Below are 18,981 nucleotides of genomic sequence, written 5' to 3'. Positions count from 1 at the left end.
CGACCAGACGGACCTGCAGCGGATGGCCAAAGCCCAGAGGCTCCGGGACCTGCTCCGGCAGGAGATGGGCAAGGAGAAGGAGAAGGTGGGTCATTTGAGAAGACACTTTTATCCACAGCAAGTGCTTTGTGAGACGTACTGTGATTATTAACCATTTTACGTTTCATAGTGTTTGTCACTCCCTTTGTCGTATTCCGTTAATCAACTGTCCTCTTCCCGACCCCTTAGCAAAGAAACAGGAAGTCGAGATTCCGTGTGAAGGAGTACACCCTGGACCCCTCCAAGATGACCATGAGGGACCTGGTCCACTACCTCCCCGCGTCCAACCCCATGACGTGAGTCCCCACCTCCCCCCCCTGGAGCCTCTCTGAACCAGCGGGGACACACCACCGCTGGTCATGATGTTCGCTGGTGTTTAGATTGATCTATGGGTTGGAATGGTAGTTGTACAAACCAAGCGTGTTTCTTGTTGTTTCCCTCCAGATCCTATTTGGAGGAGTCCGTTCCAGAGGATGAGACCGTGGTCCCAGCCTCGCCAACAAGAGAAGTGTAAGACTTTAGCCTGGTTTAGTGTTATCTAGTATTAGTTCTAGACAGTAGTTAGTGCTGCCGAGACCGTACTACTTTTTTGATTCAGGGGAGGGGTGATTATAGATGTTCAGGCTTTTACTAAGTCTAGAACAACCCACTCCCACTTACTCCATCAGATTAAGGGTAGTGGAGCCAGCGTGTTACCTGGTAACCCAAAGCATCTAACAACAGATTACGCATGCAATAGTAGGTTTAACCCATAGAGGGCAATTTGAGTCCATACTTACATCATGTCCTACATTTTAAAATCATAGGAGACTACAATGTAAAGCACTTTTCCTACAGGGTTAGGAGTAATAGTTAGTAATAGTTTTTACATATTCATAACTCAAATCCAAAAATGTTATCACATGTTCATAACTCAGATTAGGCACATTCAAATTTCACTTCTCAATACATGTCCTCTGTTTAGTGTATTTAGTATAATTTCTTTCATCATATTTATATTGTATTTTTCTATTTTCCCTTCACAGATCCCCAGAGAAGGTCAAGGATCCAGAGGAATCAAGCATTAGGGCTGAGGAAGAGGATGATGAGATAGAGGATGACGAGGAAGAGGGCGGGGTGATGGTCCCCAGGGTGAAGGTGGCCGAGGACGGATCTCTGATCATCGACGAGGAGAGGTGAGGGACACTCTCACTTCCTTTCAAATATATATTTCCTTTTCCTGTGCGATTCCTCGTCCGTAGCCTATAGCAGAGTATCACCCCGGTGTAGTCCCAATGACCACAGCCACGTTAACTGGTAGAAATGCACAGTGCAGGGTTTTCCATCATGAAGGGGAATGGTCACTTGAGGGGTGGCATTAGCTCAGGAGGTAGAGCAGGTTGGCTGGCAACCGCAAGGTTGCTGGTTCTATCCCCGGCTCATCCTAGCTGAGGGGCCATCCACACGGAGACGCTTTTTGGTTTAAACGCAGATGTTTTGCATCGTTTTGGCCGATCGTCCAAACGAATCCTGTAAACGCATCGCATGCAAACAGACTTTTCTGAAACCTGGTCCCAGGGTGAATAAATTCCCAAACGCAGCCCTTGAGTGTTCGTCTGGACGGCCAATACGCATACTTGCGTTTCGATGATGTCATCGCCACACCCCTCGAGCGTAACCTCTTGTAACCTGTGACGACGTCAACAACAACAATGGCCGACTACATGCTTGTGTTCCTGCTGGAGAAGATATTATGCCTATTAGGGTTACTATCGCAAAATATTATGCTCCTGTGCCACCACGCTGAGCAAAAAAGACTGATGGACAACCACATAAGCCACATTTTACAAACAAACAACAGCCATGCGTGCGCCAATTGAGACGATCAAAAGGCGTTAACGCTTTATTACTTGAGTGACCGTTTCCGGTGAATTTCTAAAACTAAAACAGCGCCACCTATACGCCTGGAACATGAAGTAGCATGTTGAGTCGTATTGAGATGGATCCGTGTGGACGCAAATGTTCTTGATACGATGCCAGGGAAAACGGGGAAAAAAATGATCGTTTTGGTACGTGTGGACTTGGCCTGAGTGTCGTGGTGTCCCTGAGCAAGACGCCTCCCCCTAATTGCTCCTGATGAGCTGGCTGTCACCCTGCGTGGCTGACTCTGCCCTCGGTGTGTGAATGTGTGCATGAATGGGTGAATGTCAGTCAACACTGTAAAGCGCTTTGGATACAAGCGCTATATAAATGAGGACCATTTACTTGATGGGTTGATACTATTACTGTCTAAGAATCGGGTAAATGGACAGTGCTTAAATACATTTGTACATAACTTAAATGACTACCACTACCACAAATAATCACAATTCATAAGCATCTATTGTTTAAACCTGTTTATAGTATACATAGTATGGTATAGTAGTAGTAGTAGTAGTATAGTATGGTATAAAACATTTGTCATTATATTCATGAGGAAATGTAACTCTGTAATCTGTCGATACAGTTTACCCCTGTGCAATTTGAAAGGTATATCTTTAAAAAAACGGAACCATAGAAGTTTGAAATATTTTTTTCAAAGATTACATCTTGGTGATTACAGTCAAAGCGGCCCCAGGCCAGCTGGTTCCTGGAGCCAGTGGGGTTGCAACGCCGCGGGTTGGTCGGTGGTTTCCCTTCCTTCAACGCTTCTTCTGTTCCTCCCAGCTTGACCATCGAGGTGAAGAGGGCCAAGGGGCCCAACCCCGCCGATGACAGGGACGCCGTCTTTGAGCGCGGCTCCACCACCACCTACTCCAGCTTCCGGAAGAAGTCCTACTCCAAAGCCTGGTCTAGCGAAGGTCTGATCCACGTGAACCGCCTTCTGGGATCACACACCAACTTTGTGTGCTTTTTGAATGCACTATGTTCGCTGTGTTAATGTGTGTGTGTGTGTGTGTTACAGAGACGGACATGTTCTTCCTGGCAGTCAGCATGGTGGGAACAGACTTCTCCATGATCTGCCAGCTGTTCCCTCACAGAGCCCGATCCGAGATCAAGGTTACAATGCACAAACAAACATGGGCACAAACAAACACGATCACTTTAATATTAGAAAGGTGCATATATTACATTAAATGGAGTATTGTCGATCCAAGCATAAAGGTCGATCAGATCCAGTACAGTCCGGTACATTGTTGTCGTTGTGATGATTTTTCATCACATGATTGTGTTCTGATCTTTATGTGTTTCATCACAGAACAAATTCAAGAGGGAGGAGCGGGCCAACTCCTGGAGGGTGGACAAGGCCTTCAGTAAGGCTCTTCATCGCGTGTCTTCGTCACCACAATTCTTCCTTGCCGTCACTGGACCTTACTTTTCTCTTCATCTTAGCACTATATCTGAGTCATATTGTTTCTGAGGGATAATGGCGTTCCTCCTGATGGTTTGTGTTTCATGGCTTTTCAGAGGAACGGCGGAGATTGGATCTCAAGTTTTTTTCGAAGCTTCTGGAAAAGATTCTGGAGCTTCAGAGCCAGAAAAAGAAGAAGCCCAAAGTGCCCAGTGAGAAGAAGACCCCAAAACCCAAGAAGAAGACTAACGGTAAAAATAACTAACTCATTACAATTAACTGTAGTTTGCTCATTTGGGAGAGGCTTTTATCCAAAGGGACTTTCAGGTAGGGGTTAGATAGTGACTACATAGGGAGCAGGGAGCAGGAGGAGCAGGGAGGGATTAGACAGTACAGAGACAGGTCATTAAGGAGCAGGTAGGGGTTAGACAGTACAGAGACAGGTCATTAAGGAGCAGGGAGGGGTTAGACAGTACAGAGACAGGTCATTAAGGAGCAGGGAGGGGTTAGACAGTACAGAGACAGGTCATTAAGGAGCAGGGAGGGGTTAGACAGTACAGAGACAGGTCATTAAGGAGCAGGGAGGGGTTAGACAGTACAGAGACAGGTCATTAAGGAGCAGGGAGGGGTTAGGCAGTACATAGACCGGTCATTAAGGAGCAGGGAGGGGTTAGACAGTACAGAGACAGGTCAGGGAGCTCACCCGGTACCTCCTGTTCTCCCCCAGGGAGGACGGCCTCCAAGGACCTGAGCGACGTGGAGGAGGATCCTCTGGGGGAGGAGGAGGAGGAAGGGGCGGACGGCCAGGAGGATCCCGACTACGTGGGGGGACAGCAGGACGCGGACGATGCCCCCAAGTCCCCCGTTGACCCTTCCTCAGCGGATAAACCCGTCGAGGGCAGCCCCCCGGACAAGAAGCCCAAGATCAAGAGCAGAAAGAGGGCCAAGAAGGAAGAACAAGGTAGTGGATGTCATCCCCCTTTACTGCTTTGTTCCCTTAGTTACTCTAGGAGCATGGAAACATCAACTCTGTCTCAGTGGAAAGAAACGCAACGTAATTGTTCCCAGTTGAAGCAATGGAAACAGCCACAGGGTTGATGTAGCAGACTGTTCTTTTTTTTCACAACACCATATGGGGCAGTACTCTCATTTTAAAAGGTAGCCTAGTGGGACAGTTCCCCTGGAATAAGGTAAAGGGCTTCTGTGTCCCTTTCTCTTCGGGTCTAGCTTACCGCACTAAACCATTCCACAGACCCAGTAGATTTGGACTGAGGAAGAATACCTGGACTGATTGTGCCGCGGGTGGCTGTGTTTTTCCACTCTTCAGAATGCTTTCAACTAGACAAGTTGAAAGCAAGTTGAAAGTGTGCAAGCTTTGAGTCTGCACACGTTTATCTTTGTGTTCTGTTCCTAAACACAGCGGTGCCGTCGGTCCCCGAAGATGCACTGCCAGAGGACGGCTCGCCCACCAACGAGTAACCATGAATAATGACTCCTTCTGCATTCATTGGGCCCCACGTCACCCTTTGGGTTTGCCTCACAGTACAAGCTCTGAACGCACCACTCTGAATCCCCAGGCCGGTGGATGCTGAACAGCTGACCCCCGCCGACGCCACCGGGACCCAGCCCGCCAAGCGGCCCCGGGCCAGGGCCGTGAAGCCTGTCCTACCGCCCCGCCGGAAGAAGGGCAAGGCCGCAGAGCCCGTCGCAGATTCACCAGCCTCAGACTCCCAAGATGCACCAGCCTCAGACTCCCAAGATGCACCAGCCTCAGACTCCCAAGATGCACCCGCCTCAGACTCCCAAGATGCACCTGCCACGGTGGAAACCGTCGCAAGTGATGCAGAAGAGGTGAGTTGAGTTGGGTTGGGGCATGTTTGGTCTGGTTGGGCCTTGTTTCCTTTAAAAAGGGTAGTGCACCTAAAATCCAGACCTAGACCTATGCTTTTGACAGTGTCCGTCAAAGAGTTGTGGCTTGCTAAAATAGCGCAACATGAGTCTTCTCTACAGTGCTGCACAGTCAAAGCTGTTTGCCGAGACCAACTAGATCCCTGTAGCCTTACAGTTAGCGTCTACATGACCAGATGTGTTTTTTAGAGCACATCTTAAACTGAAAGAAGTCTCATCATTTGGCTGATAATCATCATGTAAAGTCTCTAAAGTGCTCTACTGTAAAGGTTGACGAGGAACCCTTTACACAAGCCAAGAAGAGGAAGAAGCTGGAGTACGATGATGATGATGATGATGATGAAGACAACAACGATGAAGAAGTCTCCCCCATTAAGATCAATCTCAAACCTACACGGTATGACAACCACGATGGAAGCCATTTACATTTACATCATTTAGCAGACGCTTTCATCCAAAGCGACTTACAATTGCCGGGTTAACCCATTCCCTGTGCACAACAAAGATAGCTAGTGTAAGATGCTAAGTACTTTTATCAAGTGCCAGGACGTACAATATACAATAAGTGCGTACATTAAGTGCAAGGTGTTATTAGGAGGGTAAGAGAGGAGGGGCATGGGGGTAAGGTGGGTGGCTATGCAGAGTCCAGTTGAACTCTGAACAAGTGAGTCGTGAGTCTTGCTGAAGCCCAATGCAGAGCTTACATTGTCTCTATATTTAACCTCAGTTTTAACCGTTTTAAATGTTCCTATCCCACACGTCAGGGCATTTTTACAAGGCGCGGTTCTTTGTCACCGTGTGACGGATGTGGTTTCAGGTACGGCAGGATGCCCAAAGCCACCCAGCACCTCAACTACCCCGCCAAGGAGGACCCGGCCGCCGGCTCGGCCTCCCCCGGCCGCCCCCCGACGGCCTCCACGCCCAGGCCCCGGCGGCCCGCCAGCAAGACCGCCACCTCCAAGGCGCCGGGCCCGGAGTCCAAGAAGCCCAAGCTGGTCACGCTGCGGGCCTCGCCGTCGGACGGCAGCGACGATGAGGAGGAGGAGGAGAAGGAGGAGGAGGCAGGGCTGAAGAAGCCAGTTTGGGCGGGGTTGGAGGAAGAGGAGGAGGTGGAGAACCGGCTCCGTGGGTCGGACCCCAGCGGGGACAGCTGCGCTCCGGTCTTTGTGCCCGCCAGCCTCCGCTCCCCGCGCCCGGTGGTCTCGGCGGTGGAGGAGACCATGGAGGAGGTAGGAGGACCTCCGCCCAGGGCACGGCTTCGCCCTCGCCCGTCCGCATCGCTCCGTCACTCAAATCACTCAATCAGTTGTGTTCGGCTGTTCTTTTACATGATTTAGTTTCTCCCCTTCATTTCATTCTCCGCGCATGGATGTGTTTCACCTCATCCCCATGGCTCTCCCCCCTCTCCCCCCTCTCTCCCCCCCCCCCCCCCCCCCTTCCCCCCTGTGCTCCGTCCTCCATCCTCCTCAGCTTGATATTTTGGTTAATGTGCCCGACGTGCTGGACCTCACCCAAGACTCCTCCCACCACGCGCCCTGCGAGCATGCGCAGAATGAAACGGACTCGGTACCGTTTGAGCATTCCTTAGACCTGCTGGCTGTAAGTCCCTCTGATCCCCCCCCCCCTCCCCCCAGAGGCACCACCACCTTGCTTCGTCCTAAAGCCTTTAACCTCATCATGATTATTAAGATGCATCTCATTTTTTAAAACTGATTGTCTTTGGATCTCATTGCGGAACATCTCAACTTTGGCTCCATCGCTACGTCTATTGAGATGGCTCACTTTATTATGTTTAGGAGGCTTTGTTAAACCAAAACAAATGGTCAAATGCAAATTGCAATTCAAAGAGTATTTTGTTAATGCAGCACATTCGATTATGTTCTGATTACTACTTTATTACTACTATTTCATTTTCCATTTCCTTACTCGTCCATGTTTCATTAATCCCCATTAATACATTGCATGTTTTGGATCACTATGTCAAACAAGTTACTATATACAAGTGATTATTATTTCTAAAGCATTCTCTCATCTGATTCCCAGGATGTCATCAACTTTCTGTCTCCAGATCACATGGAAGGTATGTTAAACAGCATTTGACTTTAGGCTTTAGCAAAGATCTCTTTCCTTCCTGAGGATTTGCGTGACAACCGTTTTTGTTTTTCTTCCCGGTCAGTGTCTGACAACGAGGCCGCTCACACCCTGCTGACCATCGGCAACCGCTCTCTGCAGTCTCTCCTGGCCCACATCGAGGATCCCTCAGGGGCTGACCTCACTACAGGTGAGGCACAGGAGCTTAGAGCCATCTCAGGTTAACATTAACATCCACTGATTGTATTCGTCTTTATAGTCCTCTGTCTCTTAACGCTGCTGTAATCAGGGATGAGATGAGATGCCTGGATTAGTAAGAAATCCTAATGGTCTCATACAGAAGCAGGCAGTCAACTCAAAATTCTCACAGAAAATTTCTCACTCACTAATAGCTGACGGATGACTATGCCATTGCTAACAAGTGACACTCAAATAGATAGATCTTAAATCTTAGTTACAGCACCTTTTTTTTTTTTAATTATTATTATTTATTAACCTTTATTGTACCAGGCAAGAATTGCTTCAGATCAAATTACCTCTTTTTCTAGCAAGGCCTAGCCAAAATGGCAGCAGTAAAATTTAGTGAAATATACGAGAAACCTAAAAAGAAAACACAGACATGAGGAAAAGAGACAAACACAGTCCAGAGGGTGAAGGAGGAGGAGGTGGATACACACTAAAAGAACAATTTTGTGATGATGATAACATGCTATGCAGTGAAACATTTACACACTCCAAACTTTGCCATTAAAAAAACTTGTGAGCCGAGTTTTAAAATCATTAATAGTGATGAGTTCCTGCAATTTTAGTGTGTTTTTTTTTGTTTGTTTTTTCAAATCTAATCAACAACATATTCTGTCCCAATGTCATACAGAGGTACCGAGCGTCAGTGATCCAGCAGACACTACCGACCAGAAGGAAGACACCGAACCCGATGGCGACTTCCTCGACATTCTCCCCCCCGTGACGGCGCCGTCAGACGCAGCCACGCCCGCGGTGGACCCAGCGCATCAGGACACGGAGGACGAACCCATTCCTGATACCCCTGATGAACCCAGCAGTAGCATTAGACACGGCCCGCTCGCTGCTCTGAGGACGGAACCAGTACCTCTACAAGGAGAAGCCACCGAAGAGGCGGTGGCGGCGGCGGCGGTGAGTTCCCCGCCGAGTAAGCGCGGACGGTTGGCCAAGATCAAACCCAAGCCCAACCTGCTCCGGGCCTCCAGGGTCGCTCGCCCCGCGCAGAAACCCACGACCGACTCGCTCGAGGCCGACGGGAACCAGACGCCGGGGGCCGCGCACAAGGAGGACGCGTCGGAGGAGCCGCCGTTGCCAGCGGCGGTGGAAGGAGCATCTTTAGTCCCATCAACGGACTGTGTGCCACCGTCATCTGCAGGAGGACACGTGCCGACGAGTGGGGGTGAGATCCAAGAGGAGACACCCGCCAGGCAGGATGAGGCCGCAGGGAGAGGACAAAGTCTTGAAGTAGAACCACAATTGGAGACCTCAGTGAAGCGGGACTCTCAAGAGGAGGCCTCCGCTAAAAGGACGTTGGAAACTGGTCCGGAAGCGGCCACAGGCAGTGAGCCTCGGACAGATCCTGCACCATCCCGTCCCTCCGTGGACGTTCCGGCCAAAGGACCGTTGCCCGACTCTAAGGCAAAGGAGGCTGAAGTTGTACCGCCAAGTCATACGGCGGCGAGGAGGAGACAATTCCCCAAAGCCAAACCCAATCTGGGCCGGCGGGCCCGAGCCGCACCTTCTGTAGAGTCGGACCCGGCGACGGCCAGTCCGGACGGGAACGCCTCGTCTTCTGAACCACAGCCCGCAGAAGACACGGTGACGCCGCCGGGACCGGGATCCACCTGCGGCGCCACTGGTGACCTAAAAACACCCGGTCCTACCTCACCGTCGCCGGTTACGTTAATAGAAGCGGGCTCGACTCTCACGCCCACGGGAACGGGCGTCGGCGGAGAAGAGGGGAAGGCTGATGGCGTGGATACCCCCGGAGGATGCCAGGCACAGGTACAGCCGACGAAAGATGACCTCTCAGATGCCTCAGAACATGAGAACGTGCCGGTCTCACCGGTCCCAACGCCCGTCGCAGATCAGGGACCTCGCGCCAAAGCCGGAACGCGACCGAGGACAGCCTGGCGCGCGGCGGCCCCGTCGCCCCCGTCGCCCCTGCAGGCCTCTCCGGAGCAAACCTCAGAGCCACTCGTGTCGGAAACATCTGGACGCACGGGCGCACAAAGGTCACGTGAGGAAGGGGAGCAGGAGACCAGCGGCCCCGGGGCCACCACGACCACCAGCACCACCACTCCGGGCCCTCAGCCTGCTCTACGGGCGGAGGATCCCCCCCCGTCCGAAGGAGGACCTGCGGCGGGAGACGGGGCGGCGCGGCGGCCGGCGGCGGCCTCCAAGGAACCCGCAGCCGACTCGTCTTCGTCGCAGACGGAGGACGAGGCGATCAGGGCGAAACCGCAGTGCGTCCCGGGCGCGCCACGGCGTCGCTTCAGCCACGTCAAACCCAAGCCTAACCTGGGTCCTCAGGCCTCCAGGGTCAGCCACGCCAAGCAGCCGCCCGGCCGGCGCCAAGTCCCGCCGTCGCCCCCCGACACGGGCCCCGGGACGCCAGGAGAGGCCCTCCCTTCGGGCTCCCGCGGGGGCGGAGAAGCCGGCGGGGAACACAAAAGGATACCAAGGTCCTCTTCGGTTGCGACGCAGTTGGATCCCGCGGTGTCCTCCGCCACCGAGTCAACGTTAAATCCACCCGTGGAAAGTACGGCAACCGTTAAAAACACGAGCAGCGCGGTCACCGAGACGCCGCTCCTCCTTCCGGACCCCTTCAACGCGACCGAGGACCCCAAACCTCACGCCTCGACGTCAGCGGGGGAAGGGAGCGGTGAGGGAACGACGGCCGGCCACGGCGCCTCGTGGCTCGTCGAAGACCCCTTCACGGAGGTGGACTCTGGCGCTGACGAGCCGCTCCCCAGCGCGGCCGTGCCAACAGCACCCCCTGTTGGTCAGGAGGAGACGAGGGCGTCTAGGTGTGATCAGGCTCACGAAGCGGCAGCATCGGAGCCCCCGAGCCGGCCTGCCACGGAGACCGCCACGCCCGCACCTCAGACAGGTCAGAGGAGTCACTGAACTGACTTGAATGAGCCGCTTGTGAAATGACTTAAATGAGCTGCTTGTGAAATGACTTAAATGAGCTGCTTGTGAAATTGCAGGACATGCAGTATCTGGAAAGTGCACTAGTGCACCACCATCACCACAGCTATTAGTTTGGTTAAAAATATATTTTGTTGGCAAAATAATCTCTAGTGCCGCTTTTCCACCGCCAGTACCTACTCGACTCGACTCGACTCGCCACGCCTTATTTGCGTTTCCATTGGCAAAAAAAGTACCTGGTACCTAGTACCGGGTACTTTTTTTTAGTACTACCTCCGTCGAGGTTCCATGCCAGCGGAGTAGGTACTTTTGTGTGACGTAAACAGGCTGCTGGTAACTGATTGGCCAGCGGCTGTAAATGGGAATATTCACTCAAGTTAAGTTGTGTCCGGCGTGGTTGGAGTCCACGAACCCGCTCCCGAGGGGGACACTGATCAGCGTTTCGCCGTGTGTGTCGCTCCTTTCCCGGGGCTAGAGTTAGGCTGCGCGTCGTTATGTGTGTCGGGCGTGGTTGTGTGTGTCCGGCGTGGCTGGAGTCCACGGACCGGCATTTCGCTGTTTCGTTTCAGTGTCGTTCCTTTCCTAGGGCTCGAGTTTCGCCTCTATCAACGTTACCGTATGACAACAATAGACGTGCAGTCATTGCGCTTTTTATTTTATTTTATTTCCCATCATAACCTTTCCCGGGAATCAGGAAATAGTCTTGATCAGATTCAGATTTCCCGGGAATCGCGTCTCCCGTGATTAAAACCTAATGACGACCCGCCCATGGTGGAGAGGTTCTTTTCTACGACCCGCCCACATTGAAGAGGTACTTTTTTAGATGGAAACGCAACCAAACCGAGTTGAGTCGAGGCGAGTCGAGTCGAGTCGAGTTGGTACTGGCGGTGGAAAAGCGGCATAGGTGTTGTTTAGGTGAATGAGTATCCTATTTTGTCTGGAGGAAAGGGGCGATAAAAACGTGTGTGTGTGTGTGTGTGTGTGTGTGTGTGTGTGTGTGCGTGTGCGCGTGCGCGTGTGTTGCCACGCCGCCCTCAGCGCCCCCCGTCCCGCCGGAGCCGGCCCCCTCCGACCCGGAGGAGCCCTTCTTCATCCTCTCCCTCACCGAGATCCCCGTCTTCCCCACGGCGGGGGGGGCCTTCGGGGGGTCTGAGGCCCCCCCATATCTGCCTGGGGCCGAGGCAGCCCCACAGCCACTGAGGTCAGCGGCACTCACTCACTCACTCACTCACTCACTCACTCACTCACTCACTCACTCACTCACTCCAGTAATGCCTCCAGACTGACAAAGCGTGGTTCATGCATAGAGGGCAGTGTTGGGAAGGATAAGAAACCCGAGGTCTCGGCCGGCTGATTTGGTGCACTGAGGTGGTTGCATCCACTCGTTTAGTGCGCACTATTAAATGCTGTTGGTGCGAAAGCACCGTAGAGAGTGAATAAACTCGTGAAACAGAAGTATCGTCATTTCAACACTGTATCTGTATTCTAAATACCAACTATTTAAATTGTAACTGTAATGGAATACAGTTACTTATAATTTGTATTCTGAATACTTAACGCCGTATTCAGAATACAAACAGAATACAACACTGATAGAGGGCGACTCCAACCTGAAGTTATAAACTAAATGGTTGTCAGTAATACTAGTGAAATATATGATTGCAAATAGCTGTATTGTTGTTAACCGTCAATAATACAGAAAAATGTAAAAAAATAGTAGCAATTATGAGTAATTAAATACCTTGACTAATTCCTTTGTATGTATTTTTTGTATCGTATTGATGTGTTCGTATTGATTTCTGCGGGCGGTGTTGTACTGACCTCTCTGTGCCCTGGCCAGCGACCCGGTGACCCCGGTGACCCCTGAGACCCCGGTGACCCCTGGGACCCCTCCGGGGAGGTCGTCGGGCAGGAGGCCCGGCCTCCGTCTGCCCCCGGGCGCCGGCTCCCCGCGCCACACCCCCACGGTAGGCAGAGCGCCGTGGGACGTCCTCCAGCCGCAGCCTTCACCGTGACAACCATGACAACCTCTCCTTCACCTTTTAACCCTCTCTCACAGGCACACGCGGCTGAGCAGCCGGACCCCCAGCAAGGTAGCTGTCTCTCTCTCTCTCTCTCTCTCTCTCTCTCGCTCTCTCGCTCTCTCGCTCTCTCTCGCTCAGTAACTCACTCAATTGAATAATACATTATTATTAACATGTTCATAATTATTTCTGTTTAATCGACAGGCCTGATAGATAAAGTATAAAAAATAAAGTGTTTTTGTTAGTTTTATGTCCTGATGTTGTGTTGACCATCTAGTAGACCCGGATCCCGTCCCAGTTCCAGAGCCACCAGAGGCTGTGGTCGGCTCTGTGGAGGCTGAACCTCCCAGTAAGAAGAGGAGAGCGTTGTCTGGTACCAGGCAAAGGAAAAGTAAGGAGAATTCAATCTGACCATTTTATCCAAATACAACTTCTAACGTGTGTGTGTGTGTGTGTGTCATATGTGACATATGCCTGTGGTTTCCATGTCAAGCACACTGACTTTGGACCGCCCTCTGAAACGTGATACTATTTACGTGTAAAGCGATGGAATGGGGTTCCGGTAAAGGGCCTGCCCCTGATCATGACGTCACCACACCGCCTGTGACGCGGTTGGCTAGACAGACGATACTCCTAAGAAGAGTAAATGAGGCACTTGTTTTATTGAGGGTTGTTGGCAACCACTGGCTGCCCCACTGGTTTATTATGTATCCGGTAGGATGCCGGTAAATACAGGGCAAGGCTCGAAGGAATGCGACGTTGTGGTGCGTGGATGGTGTTTCAGGTATGTCGTGCGTGGACTATAGGGTGTAGCGATTCACCGATATGAATCGGTAACCGGTTGGATTAACACAGATTCAACGACATCGATACGTGGGCCCCTGAATCGATTTAAAATGACCAAGAATCGGTCGATGCACCGATTTAAAGGTTCCGGATCGGTTGAGTGAAGCTTTAGCCTGATATCAAGACAGCATTGTCAACTCATTTCATTCCGTGTCCATAAGGATCCGAAAAATGGAATTGAAGGAAGTGGGCGGATCCGTGTGTGTGTTTGTGTACGTCTCAACCGGAACAACCGGAGCTGTAAAGCGTGTGGAAAATAGAACAATACGACGTGTCCGAAAGCGGTGAAACGACTTTCAGTACACCAGCGAAGCTGAAATGAAATGTGTGGAAGTCTTTGGGTTTTATAAGAAGGAGGACAGCGATCAAGTCTATAAATAAACAAATAAATCGACATGTAGTTCTAAATTGATACATTTGTCTTCCACTTTTTCCCCATGCCATAAAAAAACCTAAGAGTCCATGGTCCCTATACCATATATATATATATATTTGAAAGTAGGCAATGGCTCTTTTATAGAAGGCTTATTTTAATTATAGAAAATTAACATTGACAAATATTAACTATTATATTAACTGTATCTATTGGATTGAATCACATCTCATCAAATCGCTTTGTTAGAACATTGAATCAAATCGCATCGAATCGTTCCATTTTAAAATGTATCATCCCTGAATTGCATCGCATCCAGATACAGATCACATGGGGACTGTGTTTCAGTGTTGTGTGTGGACTGTGTTTCAGTGTTGTGTGTGTGTGGAGGCAAGGCAACTTTATTTATATAGCACTTTTCATACACAAGGCAGACTCAAAGTGCTTCACATATAAACATTGTCATACAATAAAAGAAAATAATAGATAAGTAAAAAGTAAAATAGAGTTAAAAAAAAACATTTTAGAAACATTTTAGAAAGGCAAAGAAAAAAAAATGCATTTTAGAAAGTGAGAAAATAAAGGCAAAGTTAGTAATAAAACAAAAAATAGATAGAAGCATTGTAGATTTAATATTTAGCAGAAAGCTAAAGCAAACATAAAAGTCTTCAGTCTTGTTTTAAAACAAGACTGAAGGGAGTTTATTCCAGCTATTCCAGCTTTGTTGCATAGTAACTAAATCCTGCTTCCCCATGTTTCGTGTTGACTCTGGGGATAATTAACAGATTGGTCTCAGAGGATCTTAGTGGCCTAGAAGGCTTATGTACTGGAAGCATATCAGTTAAATATTTTGGCCCTAAACTATGTAGGGATTTATAGGTTAGCAACATGATTTTAAAATCAATTCTCTGACATACAGGGAGCCAATGTAACGATTTAAGAATTGGTGTAATATGTTCAAATTTTTTGGTCTTTGTTAGAACTCTAGCAGCAGCATTCTGAACAAGCTGTAGTTGCCTTAGAGTTTTTTTTTGGAGACCTGTAAGGAGACCATTGCAGTAATCAAGCTTGCTAGTGATAAAGGCATGTATAAGTTTTTGTAAGTCTTCAGTAGACATGAGCTTGTAACTGATTTGATGTGACTGTCGAAATGTAAATCTGAATCCATGATAACCCCTAGATTTCTGGCTTTGATTGAGGTTTTCAAGGACAGAGAGTGAAGGTGTTAGTAACTTTAAGCCTTTCGGTTTCAGCACCAAATACAATTATCTTGGTTTTGTCCTCATTTAGTTGAAGGAAATTTCAGCACATCCAGTCTTTGACTTGCTCAATGCACTGGCACAACAGATCTATGGGCTGTGTGGACTGTGTTTCAGTGTTGTGTGTGGAGTGTGTTTCAGTGTTGTGTGGAGTGTGTTTCAGTGTTGTGCATGGACTGTGTTTCAGTGTTGTGTGGAGTGTGTTTCAGTGTTGTGTGTGGAGTGTGTTTCAGTGTTGTGTGGACTGTGTTTCAGTGTTGTGTGGAGTGTGTTTCAGTGTTGTGCATGGACTGTGTTTCAGTGTTGTGTGTGGAGTGTGTTTCAGTGTTGTGTGTGGAGTGTGTTTCAGTGTTGTGTGGACTGTGTTTCAGTGTTGTGTGTGTGGAGTGTGTTTCAGTGTTGTGTGTTTCAGTGTTGTGTGTGTGGAGTGTGTTTCAGTGTTGTGTGGAGTGTGTTTCAGTGTTGTGTGGAGTGTGTTTCAGTGTTGTGTGAATTGTGTTTCAGTGTTGTGTGAATTGTGTTTCAGTGTTGTGTGAATTGTGTTTCAGTGTTGTTGTGTGGAGTGTGTTTCAGTGTTGTGTGGAGTGTGTTTCAGTGTTGTGTGGAGTATGTTTCAGTGTTGTGTGTTTCAGTGTTGTTGTGTGGACTGTGTTTCAGTGTTGTCATGTGGACTGTGTTTCAGTGTTGTTGTCATGTGGACTGTGTTTCAGTGTTGTTGTCATGTGGACTGTGTTTCAGTGTTGTTGTCATGTGGACTGTGTTTCAGTGTTGTTGTCATGTGGACTGTGTTTCAGTGTTGTTGTCATGTGGACTGTGTTTCAGTGTTGTTGTCATGTGGACTGTGTTTCAGTGTTGTTGTCATGTGGACTGTGTTTCAGTGTTGTTGTCGTGTGGACTGTGTTTCAGTGTTGTTGTCGTGTGGACTGTGTTTCAGTGTTGTTGTCATGTGGACTGTGTTTCAATTGTCGTGCGTGGAGTGTGTTTCCGTTGTCGTGTGTGTTGGAGGCACAGCGTTTCAGACGCAGGCTGGCAATTTTGCAAGTCTCGCTTCTGGAGTCTCCCTTCACATTTTCTACATGCCGGCCCGAGGACAATTTTTAGTGCCACTTTAGTGTCACTCAAAGTTGTCATAAACATCGTTAAAATTCAAAGAAGTATTCTAGACATGTTTAATCATGGTTTTAACAAGTCTGTAAACCCACTGTTTCAGACGGAATTCGAACACAAACATGACACATGACCCACGGCAAATTTATGATACTTTTTTAGTACCGTCGTTGTGTAACTGTTATGAGCATTATAATAAGCGATGTTGTATATGAAATGCGCCACACACCGTAGTGTTATGCTATACGTGTACGGGAAGCTATACCCTCGGACATGGCTATTAACTGAATCGCTGCTCAGACAGGTGTTATACAATAAGTGTCCGAAAAGCTCAACTTTCTCTCGGACACCACAGTAAGCCGCTGCCCAGACAGAGCGCCAAACGTCCTCACACACCGCCCAGACAGAGCTCCACACACACACACCGCCCAGACAGAGCCCCACCCACACACACACACACACACACACACACCGCCCAGACAGAGCTCCACACACACACCGCCCAGACAGAGCTCCACTCACACACACCGCCCAGACAGAGCCCCACACACACACACCTCCCAGACAGAGCTCCACACACACACCGCCCAGACAGAGCCCCACACACACACACACACACACACCGCCCAGACAGAGCCCCACACACACACACCGCCCAGACAGAGCTCCATACGTCCGGTCTTGTACTGTTTTGGGTAGAATGTCCAAAAACTATGATTTTACCCCTTTTTTCTCTAAACTGGAGAGTCGTTTCAGTAACAGTGGTAAAATGGCATAGATCACTTTAGTTCACTGACTCTTTTTAAACAAATGCAGACATGATCAACTATTTCTCCCATGCTAAAACTGGAGTCCTTTATTTGATACCTGTCACCTGACATGTTTACTGTCTGTGTCATGTAATGTTTACTCTGGCCCCGGGGCCCATTGTCGTTGGACGGTATGCAGGACGTCTCGTAACGACTCTAGCCTAAGTGGGTGATCTGCGTTGTGTGTACCGTCTGAGCAGAGCCCGGTCCGAGCCCCGCCGTCTCTGAGCCGGCGGAGGCCCTGGCTGAGCCCGAGGAGCATCAGGACCCCCCCAGCAAGAAGAGGAGAGGCCCCGGGGCCCGTCGACAAGGGGAGCAGGGTGAGAGCAGACCACCTCCTTCAGTCGTATCGGAGGACGTTAACATGTGGAAAAAATTGTAAATCTCAAATCGCCAATCCACACTTTGCATCACGTGGATACATTTGCGTATAACCCCATCCCCTCCAGCTGCAGCCCCGGTGGAGGTCCAGCCCAGATCTGCCGGGACGAGGCAGACCAGGAGGGCCTCCGCTGGGAAGGACCGGACCCCCGAGGTCCCGCAGCCGCAGGGCTCCACTGACCCACGACCACCCCCAGGGCCCAGTGGCCTCCTGGAGGCTGAGCGGGGCGGGAGTACCCCAGAGGAGGCCGCCGACGCCCCGCCTCCCAAAGCGCCTGCTCTGAAGAGGTGAGTCGGGAGAACCCTAAAGGTTCTGATCTCGTGCGCTTTTGTGAAATGTGGAAACAAGAAGTGAAAAGAGGGGGGGCGGCATTAGCAGAGCGGATTGGCTGGGAACCGCAAGGTTGATGGTTCGATCCCCGGCTCCTCCTAGCTGAGTGTCGATGTGTCCCTGAGCGAGACCCCTCACCCACCCCTGACGAGCTGGCTGTCGCCCTGCGTGGCTGACTCCGCCGTCGCTGTGTGAATGTGTGGATGAAAGGGTGAATGTCAGTCAACACTGTAAAGCGCTTTGGATAAAAGCGCTGTATGAATGAGGACCGTTTATATTTACCAAAAGAAAATGGAGGACAATTGTGTTTTTTTGCAATGGGGGAATCGATAATCTACAGTTTCACTGTGGTTCATTTGACCTTGCAGGAAGCCCAAGGGGTTCCTCTCGTTCCTCTCGGGCCCGGCGACCCCGGGCCCCTCTGGCACCCCCGGGTCAAAGGTCAGAGCGCCGCCCCTCGCCCCTCAGGTCAAAACGCCGCGCGGCGCGGCGAGGAAGCCGGGCCCCTCCGCCAAGGACGGCGGCGCCGCGAAAGCGCCACTCAAAGACGTTTCCGTGGCGCCGGAGAGCAGGCCGGCCGCCGTCCCGCCAGCGGCCGTCCCGCCAGCGGCCGTCCCGCCAGCGGCCGTCCCGCCAGCGGCCCCGGGGCCGGTGTCCCCGGTCAGGACGGGCCCCGCGGAGCCACGGCCCGGGACTTCTGGAAGTACCGCTGAGGTGACGCACTCCACCTCGGGACGATAACACAGGGGGGGTTGGATAGTTGAAGCATTCTTTAGCAGGACTCACTGTTGGCACGAAGCAGCAGACTGAATTTCCCCCGTTGAACAAGAATAACTTTTACCAGGAAGTGTGTATTTTTGACTTGCCATTAGAAGCCAATTCAAAATATTTTAAATACTGCTATATATATATATATATATATATATATATATATATATATATATATATATATATATATATTTCAAAATATGGTGACAGCACAAGTGGGCTGTCCACCCAGATGTATGGTACCCAGATGTATGGTGGATAGATCAGCCTATCAAATGCACCGTACCACAGGGTAGTGGATAGATCAGCCTATCAAACGCACCGTACCACCCGGTAGTGATAGATCAGCCTATCAAACGCACCGTACCACCCGGTAGTGATAGATCAGCCTATCAAACGCACCGTACCACCCGGTAGTGATAGATCAGCCTATCAAACGCACCGTACCACCCGGTAGTGATGGATCAGCCTATCAAATGCACCGTACCACCCGGTAGTGATAGATCAGCCTATCAAATGCACCGTACCACCCGGTAGTGATAGATCAGCCTATCAAATGCA

At 50.3% G+C, this 18,981-nt stretch overlaps 1 protein-coding gene across 1 annotated transcript; it reads left to right on the top strand.

The window, feature by feature from the left end:
* Positions 1–6: 6 nt before the first annotated feature.
* Positions 7–18,261, top strand: LOC311367631 (uncharacterized protein; the record flags this gene model as incomplete). Its single annotated transcript, XM_084486442.1, has 24 exons — positions 7–85; positions 229–335; positions 484–549; positions 1,065–1,214; positions 2,725–2,858; positions 2,963–3,057; positions 3,257–3,311; positions 3,466–3,600; positions 4,077–4,310; positions 4,770–4,824; positions 4,927–5,200; positions 5,527–5,654; positions 6,075–6,486; positions 6,728–6,856; positions 7,301–7,337; positions 7,434–7,538; positions 8,223–10,481; positions 11,561–11,723; positions 12,363–12,489; positions 12,582–12,615; positions 12,827–12,937; positions 17,141–17,260; positions 17,390–17,609; positions 18,021–18,261. Coding segments are annotated over exons 1-24 (5,454 nt in total), but the record flags the coding sequence as incomplete, so codon positions are not given.
* Positions 18,262–18,981: the final 720 nt, after the last annotated feature.

This window comes from Micromesistius poutassou (genome assembly GCF_964030765.1).
Source record: "Micromesistius poutassou genome assembly, chromosome: 22".
Lineage (NCBI taxonomy): Eukaryota > Metazoa > Chordata > Actinopteri > Gadiformes > Gadidae > Micromesistius > Micromesistius poutassou.
Note: the sequence above shows the minus strand (reverse complement) of the source record. Positions and strands in the feature narration are given on the sequence as shown.